The 15,589-nt window shown below is 40.0% G+C and overlaps 1 protein-coding gene across 2 annotated transcripts in view; it reads right to left on the bottom strand.

Annotated features, from left to right (window-relative positions):
- LOC118916724 (basic immunoglobulin-like variable motif-containing protein) overlaps nucleotides 1–15,589 on the bottom strand; it is a 77,135-nt gene that overhangs the window by 11,151 nt on the left and 50,395 nt on the right. For both annotated transcript variants that reach the window (XM_036893896.2, XM_036893894.2), the window contains 4 exons: nucleotides 14,439–14,686; nucleotides 12,510–12,629; nucleotides 12,129–12,342; nucleotides 10,292–10,436 (listed from right to left, as the gene is read on the bottom strand). In XM_036893896.2, coding sequence (XP_036749791.2) covers nucleotides 10,292–10,436; nucleotides 12,129–12,342; nucleotides 12,510–12,629; nucleotides 14,439–14,686 — 727 coding nt within the window. The remainder of the gene's footprint in view (nucleotides 1–10,291; nucleotides 10,437–12,128; nucleotides 12,343–12,509; nucleotides 12,630–14,438; nucleotides 14,687–15,589) is intronic.

Raw genomic sequence — 15,589 nt, 5'->3', positions numbered from 1 at the left:
AATTCAAAAATTCATATGGAAACACCAAAGACCCCTAATAGCCAAAGCAATCCTGAGAAAGAAGAATAAAGTAGGGAGGATCTCACTCCCCAACTTCAAGCTCTACTATAAAGCCATAGTAATCAAGACAATTTGGTACTGGCACAAGAACAGAGCCACAGACCAGTGGAACAGATTAGAGACTCCAGACATTAACCCACACATATATGGTCAATTAATATTCGATAAAGGAGCCATGGACATACAATGGCGAAATGACAGTCTCTTCAACAGATGGTGCTGGCAAAACTGGACAGCTACATGTAGGAGAATGAAACTGGACCATTGTCTAACCCCATATACAAAAGTAAACTCAAAATGGATCAAAGACCTGAATGTAAGTCATGAAACCATTAAACTCTTGGAAGAAAACATAGGCAAAAACCTCTTAGACATAAACATGAGTGACCTCTTCTTGAAAATATCTCTCCAGGCAAGGAAAACAACAGCAAAAATGAACAAGTGGGACTATATTAAGCTGAAAAGCTTCTGTACAGCAAAAGACACCATCAATAGAACAAAAAGGAACCCTACAGTATGGGAGAACATATTTGAAAATGACACATCCGATAAAGGCTTGACGTCCAGAATATATAAAGAGCTCACACGCCTCAACAAACAAAAAACAAATAACCCAATTAAAAAATGGTCAGAGGAACTGAACAGACAGTTCTCCAAAAAAGAAATACAGATGGCCAATAGACACATGAAAAGATGCTCCACATCGCTAATTATCAGAGAAATGCAAATTAAGACTACAAAGAGGTATCACCTCACACCAGTAAGGATGGCTGCCTGCCATCCAAAAGACAAACAACAAATGTTGGCGAGGCTGTGGAGAAAGGGGAACCTTCCTACACTGCTGGTGGGAATGTAAATTCGTTCAACCATTGTGGAAAGCAGTATGGAGGTACATCAAAATGCTCAAAACAGACTTACCATTTGACCCAGGAATTGCACTCCTAGGAATTTACCCTAAGAATGAAGCAATCAAGTTTGAGAAAGACCAATGCACCCCTATGTTTATCGCAGCACTATTTACAATAGCCAAGAATTGGAAGCAACCTAAATGTCCATCGATAGATGAATGGATAAAGAAGATGTGGTACATATACACAATGGAATACTACTCAGCCATAAGAAAAGGGCAAATCCTACCATTTGCAGCAACATGGATGGAGCTGGAGGGTATTATGCTCAGTGAAACAAGCCAAGCGGAGAAAGAGAAATACCAGATGATTTCACTCATCTGTGGAATATAAGTACAAAGAAAAACTGAAGGAACAAAACAGCAGCAGAATCACAAAACTCAAGAATGGACTAACAGGTACCAAAGGGAAAGGGACTGGGGAGGATGGGTGGGTAGGGAGGGATAAGGGGGGGAAGAAGAAGGGGGGTATTAAGAATAGCATGCATGGGGGGGTGGGAGAAAGGGGAGGGCTGTACAACACAGAGAAGTCAAGTAGTGATTCTACATTTTGCTATGCTGATGGACAGTGACTGTAAAGGGTTTATAGGGGGGACCTGGTATAGGGGAGAACCTAGTAAACAAAATATTCGTCATGTAAGTGTAGATTAATGATACCAGGAAAAAAAAAAGGCAGTTCCTGTGTGGTGACCTCCAATGAGTTCTACACAAGGGTATAAAGGGCATATAAAAGTGTAGGCAAAGGGTCTGTTTGTGTTTATACAGAGGATCAAAGCCTAATTGGGCTACCCGAAAATGAACTAAGATACAATATGAAAAAGAACTTCCAACATCAGCACTCTCTGGAAGACTCATGCCAGAAGATGATCATCAAAAAACCCCAACAAAGATCCATGCACTGCTACAGCTGTAGATGCACTCATCCCACCAGTTCCTGGACTTGCCATGGGAATGAAGAAGGAGATATCTAAGCTGGCCTGTGCATACAGTAAAACAACAAATTTGACTGGATCTATACTGTTGGAACTCAACTAGGAATTAGGAGAAGTGCAAATTGTAGCGCTCCAAAATCTTACAACTACAGACTATTTACTGTTAAAAGAACATATGGGATGTGAACAGTCCCCAGGAATGGGTTGTTTTAATTTGTCTGATTTCTCTCAGACTGTTCCAGTTCAGTTGGACAATATCCACCATATCATAGATAAGTTTTCACAAATGCCTAAGGTGCCTAACTGGTTTTCTTGGTTTCACTTGAGATGGCTGGTAATTACAGGTATGCTTTGGTTATGTAACTATACTCCTATTATGTTAATTTGTGTGCGCAATTTAATTAGTAGTTTAAAACCTATACATGCTGAAGTTACTCTACAAGAAGATATGTCAAAGAAATAATCAATTTTCCCATGATTTCTTCCACCTGCTACTTCTATAGCTTTTCTTCTTCCTTCCTAATTACAACCCTTAAATAGAATTCGTGCCGCATATCAAATTTACCAAGTATCATAATTCTTCCAAGTGGTAAAGATACCTCAAGACAAATGCTGCGCATAGAAGCCACAGGGCATAAATATGCAAAGAAGTAAAAAGCTAACCTTTTTAAACAATAAGGCTTCTCTCTCACTTACCAACTTTACATTTCCCTGTATGGCCCCAGAAGATGACTGGTTAGCCAGAGACGGGTAAGATTCCTCAAGGGAGGAACAACCTAAGACAGGCACAGTCGCAGGGGGGTCATCAGGTGAGAAATTGGGGATCAACAGAGGTGAGGCTTAGAACCTCACCCCCCCTGTTCTTAGAGAAATCTTCTGCATACATGGATGTTTTATTGCCCTTGTCTAGGTTGGATTAACACATAGTCTACAGGCACACACCTGATCATCTACATTTGCTCTCTTACAACACTAAACTATGTTTTCTACCTTTATCTTGTATCTACCTACCACTTCAGCATTTTATTAAAAATAATAATAATAAAGAGAGAAATGTGGTATCCACATATAAATCAAGTAAAAAAATCAAATGAGTATTCATATTTGAACTGACTGTTTATAGTTCATAATGCATGAGCAAAACCGGAAGTTTCTGTGATGACTGCCCTTGTACTGTTCACCATGTAACTTATTCACTATGTAAGAATTTGTTCTCCATGTAAGAACTTGTTCGTTATGCTTCAAAAGATTGGAGACCGATGAAAATTAGGCTTGGTGTGGATTAATGATTGTGCATTGAGCATTGACACCCCTATACAGAATTTTATTGTTGTTAACAACCATTTGATCAATAAATATGAGAGATGCCCTCACAAAAAAATAAAAAGTACACACTTCCAATTGTAAAATAAATAAGTAACTGGAATGTAATGTATAGCATAAGGAATATAGTCAAAATATGGTAACAACTTGGTATGGTGATAGCTGGTACCTAGAATTATCATGTATATAAATGTCGAATCACTGTGTTGTACACCTGAATCTAATGTAATGTAATACTGTGTGTCAACTACCCTTCAATAAAAAATAATTATCTACAAAAAAAAAAAAGAAAAAAAAAGGAAAATTATGAAAATAAAGATAAGTCATAACATAAATATGCTGATATGTGTGCTAAGACTGCAGGACAGTAAGCATTAAAACATTTTTTCATATTTAAATTGTAATTCTAATCACTGAATCTTCAGACCAGAATATCTGAGAATTTTTCAAACACAGGAGCTACAACCGGACAGAAAACTAAAGAATCATTAAAATAACTATGGCCAGAGTGTCTCGTGACAAATCAGTGGTTAAAAGATGCCATTACAGCCTTGTAAAGAGACGAAAAACCATTGAACTACACATTTCAAAGAGTGAAATTTATGGTATATGAATTATATTTCAATTTTTTTTAAAGACACCATCAAGGGCCAACTTAAGAACTTCTTTCAGACTTACTCATAACTACCACCATCCCAGAATCTCCACAGCTGAGAAGTGAGTGCACCCCCAAGTAAAGCACAACTCTGGGTGCCGGGTGTAACGTGACCCCACCACCGACAGCATCCCAGTACACGCACAGGGAGCAACGGGCCAGTGGTGCCCGACACAGGGCCCTGGTGCTATGTCTCCTTGCGCCTCTCCAGCCCACCTCCTCCAGGACACTCAAAACACAGAACATGTATGTGTTTGCTTCTCTGCCACTGCCAAAAATGTGGGTGCTCCTCGGGGGTATGGCCTACAGCTCCATCATCTTTCCTACCCCAGCCCAGCACTGTGTCTGACACATAGTAGCAATTCAACAAATATATGTTTGTTACATTGGGTATTTATATAAACACCTGAATTAAAGAAATTATGGGGGAGGGATTAAAGATGGCGGTGTGAGAGGAGAGACAGAGGCTTCCTCCTAAAACTGGATATAATTAGAAAATTTAATTGGTGCAACTAATCCTGAGAGAGCAACAGGAAAGAGGACGCATCAGACTCCACATACCTGGAGAAAAGAGCAGACCTCAGCGAACGGGGTAACGTACCAGAGCTGTGGCTCTCGGGACCCAAGCCCCCCACCACCACCCCAGCTCCCCAGCGGGAGGAAGAGAAACGGACCAGGGAGGGAGTGGAAGCCTGGGACTGCTGAATACCCAGCTCCGGAGATCTGCTCTGGGAGCACAGACCTACATATCACGGTGCTTTCATGAGACTCGCATGACTCCCAGGTTGGAAAGTTAATACAGGCAGAGTTCCTCGGGAGACTGGGACTCCGGCTGCTTGTGGAAAGCTGGGATCCATATCCGGCTGCTCTGGGACAAAAACTTATACCTGTGTGCCCGGCCCACTGGCTCAGGCAGTGGAGACAGGCACAGCAGCCAGGAGGCGGGGAACAGCTCTTTCCTACCCCTAGTACTGCTCCCCTGCAACCCCCGACATTGCTTCAGGGGCTGAGCAGCTCCAGAATAGAGCTTCTGGACACTAGAGGGCGCCATATACAAATATGAAACGCCAAAGGAACCTTGTCCAGAGTAAAATTGTTAATACAACTCCGGAGAAAGATTTAAATGATACAGACTTAGTGACTCCTCCTGAAAGGGAGTTCAAAATTAAAATCATCAACATTCTAATGGAGGTACGGAGACATCCAAGAACTCAGGAATGAATTCAGGTCAAAGTTCCAATCGTTGAAGAACATGATGGAGGGTATTAAAAGCAGGTTGGATATGGTGGAGGAGACAATAAATGAAATAGAAACTAGAGAAGAGGAATGCAAAGAAGCTGAGGCACAGAGAGAAAAAAGGATCTCTAAAAATGAAAGAATATTGAGAGAACTGTGTGACCAATCCAAGCAGAATAATATTCACATTATAGGGATACCAGAAGAAGAAGAGAGAGAAAAAGGGATAGAAAGTGTCTTTGAGGAGGTAGTTGCTGAAAATTCCCCAATCTGGGGAAGGAGATAGTGTCTCAGGTCATGGAGATCCACAGATCTCCCAACACAAGGGACCCAAGGAAGACAACACCAAGACACATAGTAATTAAAATGGGAATGATCAAGGCTAAGGACAGACTATTAAAAGCAGCCAGAGGCAGAAATAAGATCACATACAAAGGAAAGCATATCAGGCTAACATCAGACTTCTCAGCAGAAACCTTAAAGGCCAGAAGGGAGTGGCATGATGTACTTAATGTCATGAAGCAGAAGGGCCTGGAACCAAGATTACTTTATCCGGTGAGATTATCATTTAAATTTGAAGGAGGGATTAAACAATTTCCAGATAAGCAAAAGCTGAGAGAATTTACCTCCCACAAACCATCTCTACAGTCTATTTTGGAGGGACTGCTATAGATGGAAGTGTTCCTAAGGTTGCATAGCTGTCACCAGAGGTAGTAAAACCACGGTAGGGAGGGTGGAGCAGCTGATTGCAAGGCAAATGCAAAATTAAATTGACTGTCCCCAAAGTCAATCAAGGGATAGAGAAAAAGTACAGAATTTGATACCTAGTATATAAAGAATGAAGGAGGAATAAAAAGGAGGAGAAATAGAAAACAACCTTTAGATTGTGTTTGTAACAGCATACTAAGTGAGTTAAGTTAGACTCTTAGATAGTAAGGAAAGTAACCTGGAACCTTTGGTAAACACGAATCTAAAGCCTGAAATGGCAATAAGTACATACCTATTTATAATCACCCTAAATGTAAATGGACTGAATGCACCAATCAAAAGACATAGAGTCACTGAATGGATAAAAAAACAAGACCCATCTATATGCTGCTTACAAGAGACTCACTTCAAACCCAAAGACATGCACAGACTAAAAGTCAAGGGATGGAAAAAGATATTTCATGCAAACAATAGGGTGAAAAAAGCAGGTGTTACAGTACTAGTATCAGACAAAAAAGACTTCAAAACAAAGAAAGTAACAAGAGATAAAGAAGGACATTACATAATGATAAAGGGCTCAGTCCAACAAGAGGATATAACCATTCTAAATATATATACACCCAACACAGGAGCACCAGCATATGTGAAACAAATACTAACGGAACTAAAGAGGGAAATATAATGCAATGCATTCATTTTAGGAGACTTCAACACACCATTCACTCCAAAGGACAGATCCACCAGACAGAAAATAAGAAAGGACACAGAGACACTGAACAACACACTAGAACAGATGGACGTAATAGACAACTATAGAACTCTACACCCAAAAGCAACAGGATACACATTCTTCTCAAGTGCACATGGAACATTCTCCAGAATAGACCACATACTAGGCCACAAAAAGAGCCTCAGTAAATTCAAAAAGATTGAAATTCTACCAATCAACTTTTCAGACCACAAAGGTATAAAACTAGAAATAAATTGTACAAAGAAAGCAAAAAGGCTCACAAACACATGGAGGCTTAAAAACACACTTCTAAATAGTCAATGGATCAACGACCAAATTAAAATGGAGATCCAGCAATATATGGAAATAAATGACAACAATAACACAAAGTCTCAACTTCTGTGGGACACAGCGAAAACAGTCTTAAGAGGAAAGTATATAGCAATCCAGGCATATTTAGAGAAGGAAGAACAAACCCAAATGAATAGTCTAATGTCACAATTATCAAAATTGAAAAAAGAAGAACAAATGAGGCCTAAAGTCAGCAGAAGGAGGGACATAATAAAGATCAGAGAAGAAACAAAATTGAGAAGAATAAAACAATAGAAAAAATCAATGAAACCAAGAGCTGGTTCTTTGAGAAAATAAACAAAATAGATTAGCCTCTAGCCAGACTTCTTAAGAGAAAAAGAGATCAACACACATCAACAGAATCAGAAACGAGAAAGGAAACATCACGACAGACCCAATAGAGATATAAAGAATTATTAGAGACTACTATGAAAACCTATATGCTAAGAAGCTGGAAAACCTAGAAGAAATGGACAACTTCCTAGAAAATACAACCTTCCAAGACTGACCAAGGAAGAAACACAAAATCTAAACAAACCAATTACCAGCAAAGAAACTGAAGATGGTAATCAAAAAACTACCCAAGAAAAAAACCCCTGGGCCATATGGATTTACCTTGGAATTTTATCAGACATACAGAGAAGATATAATACCCATTCTCCTTAAAGTTTTCCAAAAATAGAAGAGGAAGGAATACTCCCAAACTCATTCTATGAAGCCAACATCACCCTAATTCCAAAACCAGACAAAGACCCCACCAAAAAAGGAAATTACAGACCAATATCCCTGATGAACATAGATGCAAAAATACTCAATAAAATATTAGCAAACCGAATTCAAAAATATATCAAAAGGATCATACACCACAACCAAGTGGGATTCATCCCAGGGATGCAAGAATGGTACAACATTCAAAAATCCATCAACATCATCCACCACATAAACAAAAAGAAAGACAAAAACCACATGATCATCTCTATAGATACTGAAAAAGCATTCGACAAAATTCAACATCCATTCATGATAAAAACTCTCAGCAAAATGGGTATAGAGGGCAAGTGCCTCAACATAATAAAGGCCATATATGATAAACCCACAGCCAACATCTTACTGAAAAGCAAGAGGCTGAAAGCTTTTCCTCTGACATCGGGAACTAGACAGGGATGCCCACTCTCCCACTGTTATTTAACATAGTACTGGAGGTCCTAGCCATGGCAATTAGACAAAACAAAGAAATACAAGGAATCCAGATTGGTAAAGAAGAAGTTAAACTGTCACTATTTGCAGATGACATGATATTGTACATAAAAAAACCCTAAAGACTCCACCCCAAAACTCCTAGAACTGATATCGGAATACAGCAAAGTTGCAGGATACAAAATTAACACACAGAAATCTGTGGCTTTCCTATACACTAACAATGAACCAATAGAAAAAGAAATCAGGAAAACAACTCCATTCACAATTGCATCAAAAAAAATAAAATACCTAGGAATAACCTAACCAAAGAAGTGAAAGACCTATACCCTGAAAACTATAAGACACTCTTAAGAGAAATTAAAGAGGTCACTAACAAATGGAAACTCATCCCATGCTCCTGGCTAGGAAGAATTAATATAGTCAAAATGGCCATCCTGCCCAAAGCAATATACAGATTTGATGCAATCCCTATCAAATTACCAACAACATTCTTCAATGAACTGGAACAAATAGTTCAAAAATTCATATGGAAACACCAAAGACCCCGAATAGCCAAAGCAATCCTGAGAAAGAAGAATAAAGTGGGGGGGATCTCACTCCCCAACTTCAAGCTCTACTACAAAGCCATAGTAATCAAGACAATTTGGTACTGGCACAAGAGCAGAGCCACAGACCAGTGGAACAGATTTGAGACTCCAAACATTAACCCAAACATATATGGTCAATTAATATTCAATAAAGGAGCCATGGACATACAATGGGGAATGACAGTCTCTTCAACAGATGGTGCTGGCAAAACTGGACAGCTACATGTAGGAGAATGAAACTGGACCATTGTCTAACCCCATACATAAAAGTAAATTCAAAATGGATCGAAGACCTGAATGTAAGTCATGAAACCATAAAACTCTTAGAAAAAAAATAGGTAAAAATCACTTGGACATAAACATTAGTGACTTCTTCATGAACATATATCCCTGGGCAAGGAAAACAAAAGCAAAAATGAACAAGTGGGACTATATCAAGCTGAAAAGCTTCTGTACAGCAAAGGACACCATCAATAGAACAAAAATGTACCCTACAGTATGGGAGAATATATTCATAAATGACAGATCCGATAAAGGCTTGACATCCAAAATACATAAAGAGCTCACGCACCTCAACAAACAAAAAGCAAATAATCCAATTAAAAAATGGGCAAAGGAGCTGAACAGTTCTCCAAAGAAGAAATTCACATGGCCAACAGACACATGAAAAGATGCTCCACGTAGCTAGTTATCAGAGAAATGCAAATTAAAACCACAATAAGATATCCCCTCACACCAGTAAGGATAGCTACCATCCAAAAGACAAACAACAACAAATGTTGGCGAGGTTGTGGGAGAAAGGGGAACCCTCCTACACTGCTGGTGGGAATGTAAATTAGTTCAACCATTGTGGAAAGCAATATGGAGGTTCCTCAAAATGCTCAAAATAGACTTACCATTTGACCCAGGAATTCCACTTCTAGGAATTTACCCTAAGGATGCAGCACTCCAGTTTGAAAAAGACAGATGCACCCCTATGTTCATCGCAGCACTATTTACAATAGCCAAGAAATGGAAGCAACCTAAGTGTCCATCAGTAGATGAATGGGTAAAGAAGATGTGGTACATATAGACAATGTAATATTATTCAGCCATAAGAAGAAAACAAATCCTACAATTTGCAACAACATGTATGGAACTAGAGGGTATTATACTCAGTGAAATAAGCCAAGCGGAGAAAGACAAATACCAAATGATTTCACTCATCTGTGGAGTATAAGAACAAAAGAAAAACTGAAGGAATAAAACAGCAGCAGAATCACAGAACCCAAGAATGGACTAACAGTTACCAAAGGGAAAGGGACTGGGGAGGATGGGTGGGTAGGGAGGGATAAGGGAAGGGAAGAAGAAAGGGGGTTTTATGATTAGCATGTATAATGTGGGGGGTGGGGAAAAGGGGAGGGCTGTGCAACACAGAGAAGACAAGTAGTGATTCTACAACATCTTACTATGCTGATGGACAGTGACTGTAATGTGGTTTCTGTGGGGAACTTGGGGTAGGGGAAAGCCTAGTAAACATAATATTCTTCATGTAATTGTAGATTAATGATAATAAAATTTTTTAAAAAAAGGAAAAAAAAAAGAAATTATGAAAGAGCTTACGAGAATTTCAGGAGAGGTTCCAGGCCATGTCCTGGGAATTCATTGAGAATTTCCATGGCTGTAACACAACCGACAGTTGGAATTCCTTCGGTATAATCACTTCCAAGCAAATAGGCCAAATTTATTAATTTGTTCCGGTCCAATCCTATATGAATAAAAATTATGTGTACTTTTAAATTTTTGTTTTGTTTTATAAACATCAAATAAGATTTACAGACATTTTATTATATATATTATATGTATAGATATCAACATCTGCAATCTAAAGACATTTTATTTACTATTTAAAAATAGATTAATTTTTAATAGCACATTCTGTAAGATTTTTAAAGTTTCACTCATCCTCACAGCTTTAAATACCAACTACACTCTGTCCCCAGATGTAGCTATCTGTCCTCTGAACCAAAGTCACACATACTCAATCATCCCCTTAGCACCTCCACCAGGACCTCCAATGGGCACCTCAGAAATAACACCCCCAGACCTGGTCCTTTCTCTGCCCCGCTCTGCCTGCTCCTCGCCCCCTCCTACCTTCCCCCTCCCTCCCCTGTGCCCCCATCTCATCAACGGGAGTCATTCTGCCAGCTGCTCAGGACAGGGAGTCATCCTTGACGCTCTCCTTCTCTCACTCACTCACCGACCCGCCCCAACGCCTTCCCACAGCACCCCAGACCCTACTGATGGTGGACTCCTTCCTCTGACAGCAACTCCCGCCCTTCTCTCTCCTCATTCACTCACAGGGCCTCTGCATTCATTTCCTTGGGCTGCATAACAAAGCACCCACACTGGGCAGCTTAAACAACAGGAATTTACTGTCTCTCCATTCTGGCAGCTAGAAGTCTGAGATCAAGATGCTGGCAGACAAGTATCCCGAGGCCTCTCTCCTTGGACTGCAGGCAGCTCTTCTCCACGTGTCTTCACATGGTCTTCCCTCTCCCACCTGTCCTACTCTCCTCTTTTAAGGACACCAATCCTGTTCCTCTATATAAGCAGACTGGACTAGGGCCTACCCTAATGGCCTCACTGAACCTTAGTTACCTCCTTAAAGACCCTATCTCCAAACACAGTCACATTCTGAGGTCCTACGTTGGGGAGACACAGTTCAGCCCACAACAACCTCTTTGCTTCCCCAGGACACCAGGCAGGCTTCTGCCTCAGGGCCTTTGCACTCACCAGTCCCTGTCTGACATGCTCATCTACAACAGCAGCTTCCTCCTCCTCTAGGCCCCAGCCCAAAAGTTATCCCTAAGCATTTCCTGACCTCAGCTCAACAAAAAACATGTGCACTTCCTGCGACTGTGGGTCACTCTCTCCTCTTTTACAGCTTTGTTTTCCTATATGTCAAATTATGATTTATGTGTTTTCATCATCTGTTTCTCCTATTAGACTGTTTTATTCTCTGCCGCTTCCCCATTGCCAGGAACAACAAGTGGCATACAGGAACCACTCACTATATATTTGCTGGATGCATAGGAGAATAAAGGCTCACTGCCAGAAATGCCACCATGGGGCCAGGAGGCTCAGGGTCCAGCAGGGGTGACTCCCACCTGCCTCCCCTCCCTACCACTGTTGGTTTACTCTGGAGATCTCAGGTACCAAAAGTCCAACCAGGCCACATGATTAAACTGCAGAAAAACCCTAAGCATTACTACAGTTGTAATTTCTTAATTCTAATTTTAAAATCCTATTCTTCTACATAAGCAAAAGTTCACCTACATGAAAATTTGTGTAGACCTACCATCTTCATTAATGAATCAGATTAGTTCCTTAGAAAGAAAAAAATTAATACAAATTTGGAAGGCAAATTTCAGAACGTGATCATCTTCTGAAGTCTTACCTAATTGGTTGTGAAAGTCCACATATTGGTAGTATTCTACAAACTTGTTTTTATTAAAAAAGTTTTTATAGACGTGCCGTGCTCCAAACAGCCAGATATCACTATCATCAGTGATTGTTCCGGAAGTTTGATCAGTCAGATCCAGGACGGCGCACTGAGCCTCTGCTTCCATGGGAGCCTCGATGTAGGGAATGCCGAACAGGCGAAGCAGTTCCTGGGGAGTTAGACACACAACGACCCCCGCTGACATGTGGGGCACGGCCTCAGCCGCGAGGGGGAGCAGGGCTGGAGCCTCTCGCTGAATGCAGCCCCTCAGGGAGTCTGGCTAAGTAGGAACGGCGCAGGCGTTGCTGAAGGAGGGCCACGCACGCGTGCACCTACCTGACTTTCCAGGAACATCTGTCCCGTCACCGTGGCAGCAATCCGCTCTTGCTGCTGTTTCTGAGCTTTCAACGAGTCCTGCTGGGCTGAGAGGCTGTTCTCCAGAGTTTCCAGCTCCTCCTATAAAATAATTTCATCTGGAGATAATTATATCAATAATTAAATTAAATTCATTTGTTACAAAAAGCATGCATTTAGTCTGACTGAAATTACCAATAAACTTTTTGTCTTAATGAAGTTTTCCACTTGGATTTCTGAGCAAGTCTATAGGATCTTCAAAGTTCCCTCTAAATCACATCGCAAGTGGAGACGGCCCAGACAGCAGCCCACATACACAAGGAGCCATCCGCACGAACAAGAACACCGCGCTATGTGTGCGTACAACAGAACATTATTTGGCTATAAAAAAGAAGGAAATCTCGCCATTTGCCACAACACAGATGAACCGCGAAGGCACTATGCTAAGTGAAATGAGACGAAGACAAAAATGATATGATCTCTTATATAGGGAATCTAAAAAAATTTGTTTTTAATTAAGAAGCTCACAGATTCAGGGAACAGATGAGTGATGGCCAGGGACAGACAACGGTGGGTGGGAGAAATGGGTGAACTGTTTTTGGTTATTTTTAGTTTAAATAAATTGAATTTAAAAAAAACACACAGTGAGATACCACTTCACACCCACTAGGATGACCAGAACCAAAAGTACAGCTATTAGTAAGTACTGATGGGGATGTGGAAAATTTAGACCCCGTGTACTACAGGTGGGAATGTAAAATGGTGTAGCTGCTTTGGGAAACAGTCTGGCTGGTCCCTAAAAGGTTAACCATAGGTAGCTATGACCCAGCAATTCCATTCCTAGGTATATACACAAGAAAAATGAAGACACATGTCCACACGAAAACTTATACATGGATGTTTATGGCAGCATTATTCATAATAGCCAAAAAGATCAACCCAAGTGCCCATCAACTGATGAATGGATAAAATGTGGTGTAGCCATACAATGGAAAATCACTCAGCAATAAAAAGAAATGAAGTTCTAACACATGCTACAACATGGATGGACTTAGAACACATTATGCCAAGTGAAAGGAGCCAGATACAAAAGGTCACAAGTCTTGGGGTGTGAATCTTGAAATCAGGTGTTGTTAAGTCCTCCAAATTTTTCCTTTTTCAAAATTGTCTAGACTACTCTAGTTTCCTTGCTTTATCGTGTAAATTTTAGAATGAGTCTATTAATATCCACCAAAATTCTATTTGGATTTTTATTAGAATTCCATTAAATCTATGGATCAGCTTGGAAAAAACTGACATCTTAATGATACTGAGCCTTCCCATCCAAAACCACCTTTACTTAGGTCTTCCTTGGTTTGTTTCATTAGTGTTTTGCACTTTTGGAATTCCTATCTTGTACATATTCTGTAAGCTTTACACATAAGTATTTGATGCTTTCTGGTGCTACTGTATGTGGGTAGCTATGGACTGAATTGTGTCTCCCCCAAAATTTACATGTCGAAGTCCTAACCCTAAATGGGACTGCATCTGGAAATAGTGTTTTTAAAAGGTAAAGTCAAATGAGGTCCTAAAGGGTGGAGCCTTAATCTGATAATGACTGTGGCCTTATGAAAAAGAGAACTCTCCCTCCCTCTCCCTCCCTCTGCCATGTGAAGACACAGCAAGAAGATGGCTGTCAATAAGCCAGAAAGAAATTCTCACCAGGAACCAAATCAGCTTGCACCTTGATCTTGGACTTCCTAACCTCCATAACTATGAAAAAATTAATTTATGTCATTTAAGACAAAAAAAAATAGGAGGGAGAAGATACATGCAAATAACTAATAGATAATCATCTAGTAACTTCTTAAAACTCAAAAGCTCCTTAACCTGACTTCCTTAGCAATAAGTTAAAACATGTCACATTATTACCAAATTAATATCTTGCCATTCATTGGGTGAATCATCTGCATCTTTCTCAGCTTCTTCATGTGGCTCCGGCCCCAAGGCTTCCGTCTCAGAGTTGTCTCTTAGGAGCCCATCAGAGTCACCGGAGGCTTCTTCCTTCTCAGTTCCTATTAGTTCCCCTTCATCTTGTCCAGGAGGAGGTTGGGAAGCTTCATGCAACTCAGCTTCAAGTTCACCATCACTGATTACACTCTGCACTTCAATGAAACTTCCTGTACCAAAAATAATAAGGTTATTTCATCCACAACTGAAACATTAAAATTATCTTGGAATCATCAGGAGCTTTCCAAGGTACTCTGAAAAATGTTTTACCCTAAAAAGAAATGATTTTAATGCAATAGAAAACATGTAACATTAACATATTACTGTTATATGGTATCAAAAGTAAGTGCCTGTAACTTCAAAATAAGCCTTTTCAATTAGACCAACAGACACTCCCTTTGAAATTAGGAACCAGCCTTTCAAAGATTTGCATATTAGCTTTATACAAATATGTTTCCAAGTTAGATAATATTGTTTTAAAATTTGAAAAGAATTGCCAGAGGATGCAAATAATCATATACATTGTTAAATATGTTTCAACACAGTTAAATAAATGTGAACATAGCAAAGAGTAAAGCTATGACTTACCGGAAAGTAACCTGGGATTAAGTACTCAGGACAAACAGCTCTTCTTCAACCATTTTCCTTCCCTCCTCTCCTATGTCTTTTCTTTAATAACTACGGATTCCTGTCCTTCCCTTCATATGGAGGGGGCTGGGTCTGAGGACACAATCACGACAGAGGGGACTGGGGTTCCAAGAACTAGGGGCCAGGGCCGAGGAGACAGCCAGGACCAAGGAGGAGGCCAGTACAATCAGCACATTCAAAAAAAAAAACAAACAAGTAGAGCAAGAATTAAGCAAATAAGTCAATATACTGAAGATAATGGGAGCAAGCTTCTCACTGTTAGAAGGGGAAATTATAAAGGAGGTGGAGGCTAGAATGAAATTTGTGATGTTGGGTTGGAACTGCAGCTATCAGTGTGAACTCATAGATTTTGATACATATGCAAGTATATACATATTTTGTGTATATACATAAATATACACATATGGAGAAATAACAATAGATGT

The sequence above is a fragment of the Manis pentadactyla genome, chromosome 17 (assembly GCF_030020395.1).
Source record: "Manis pentadactyla isolate mManPen7 chromosome 17, mManPen7.hap1, whole genome shotgun sequence".
Lineage (NCBI taxonomy): Eukaryota > Metazoa > Chordata > Mammalia > Pholidota > Manidae > Manis > Manis pentadactyla.
The sequence above is the reverse complement of the archived record's forward strand: the minus strand, read 5'-3'. Positions and strand labels throughout refer to the sequence as shown.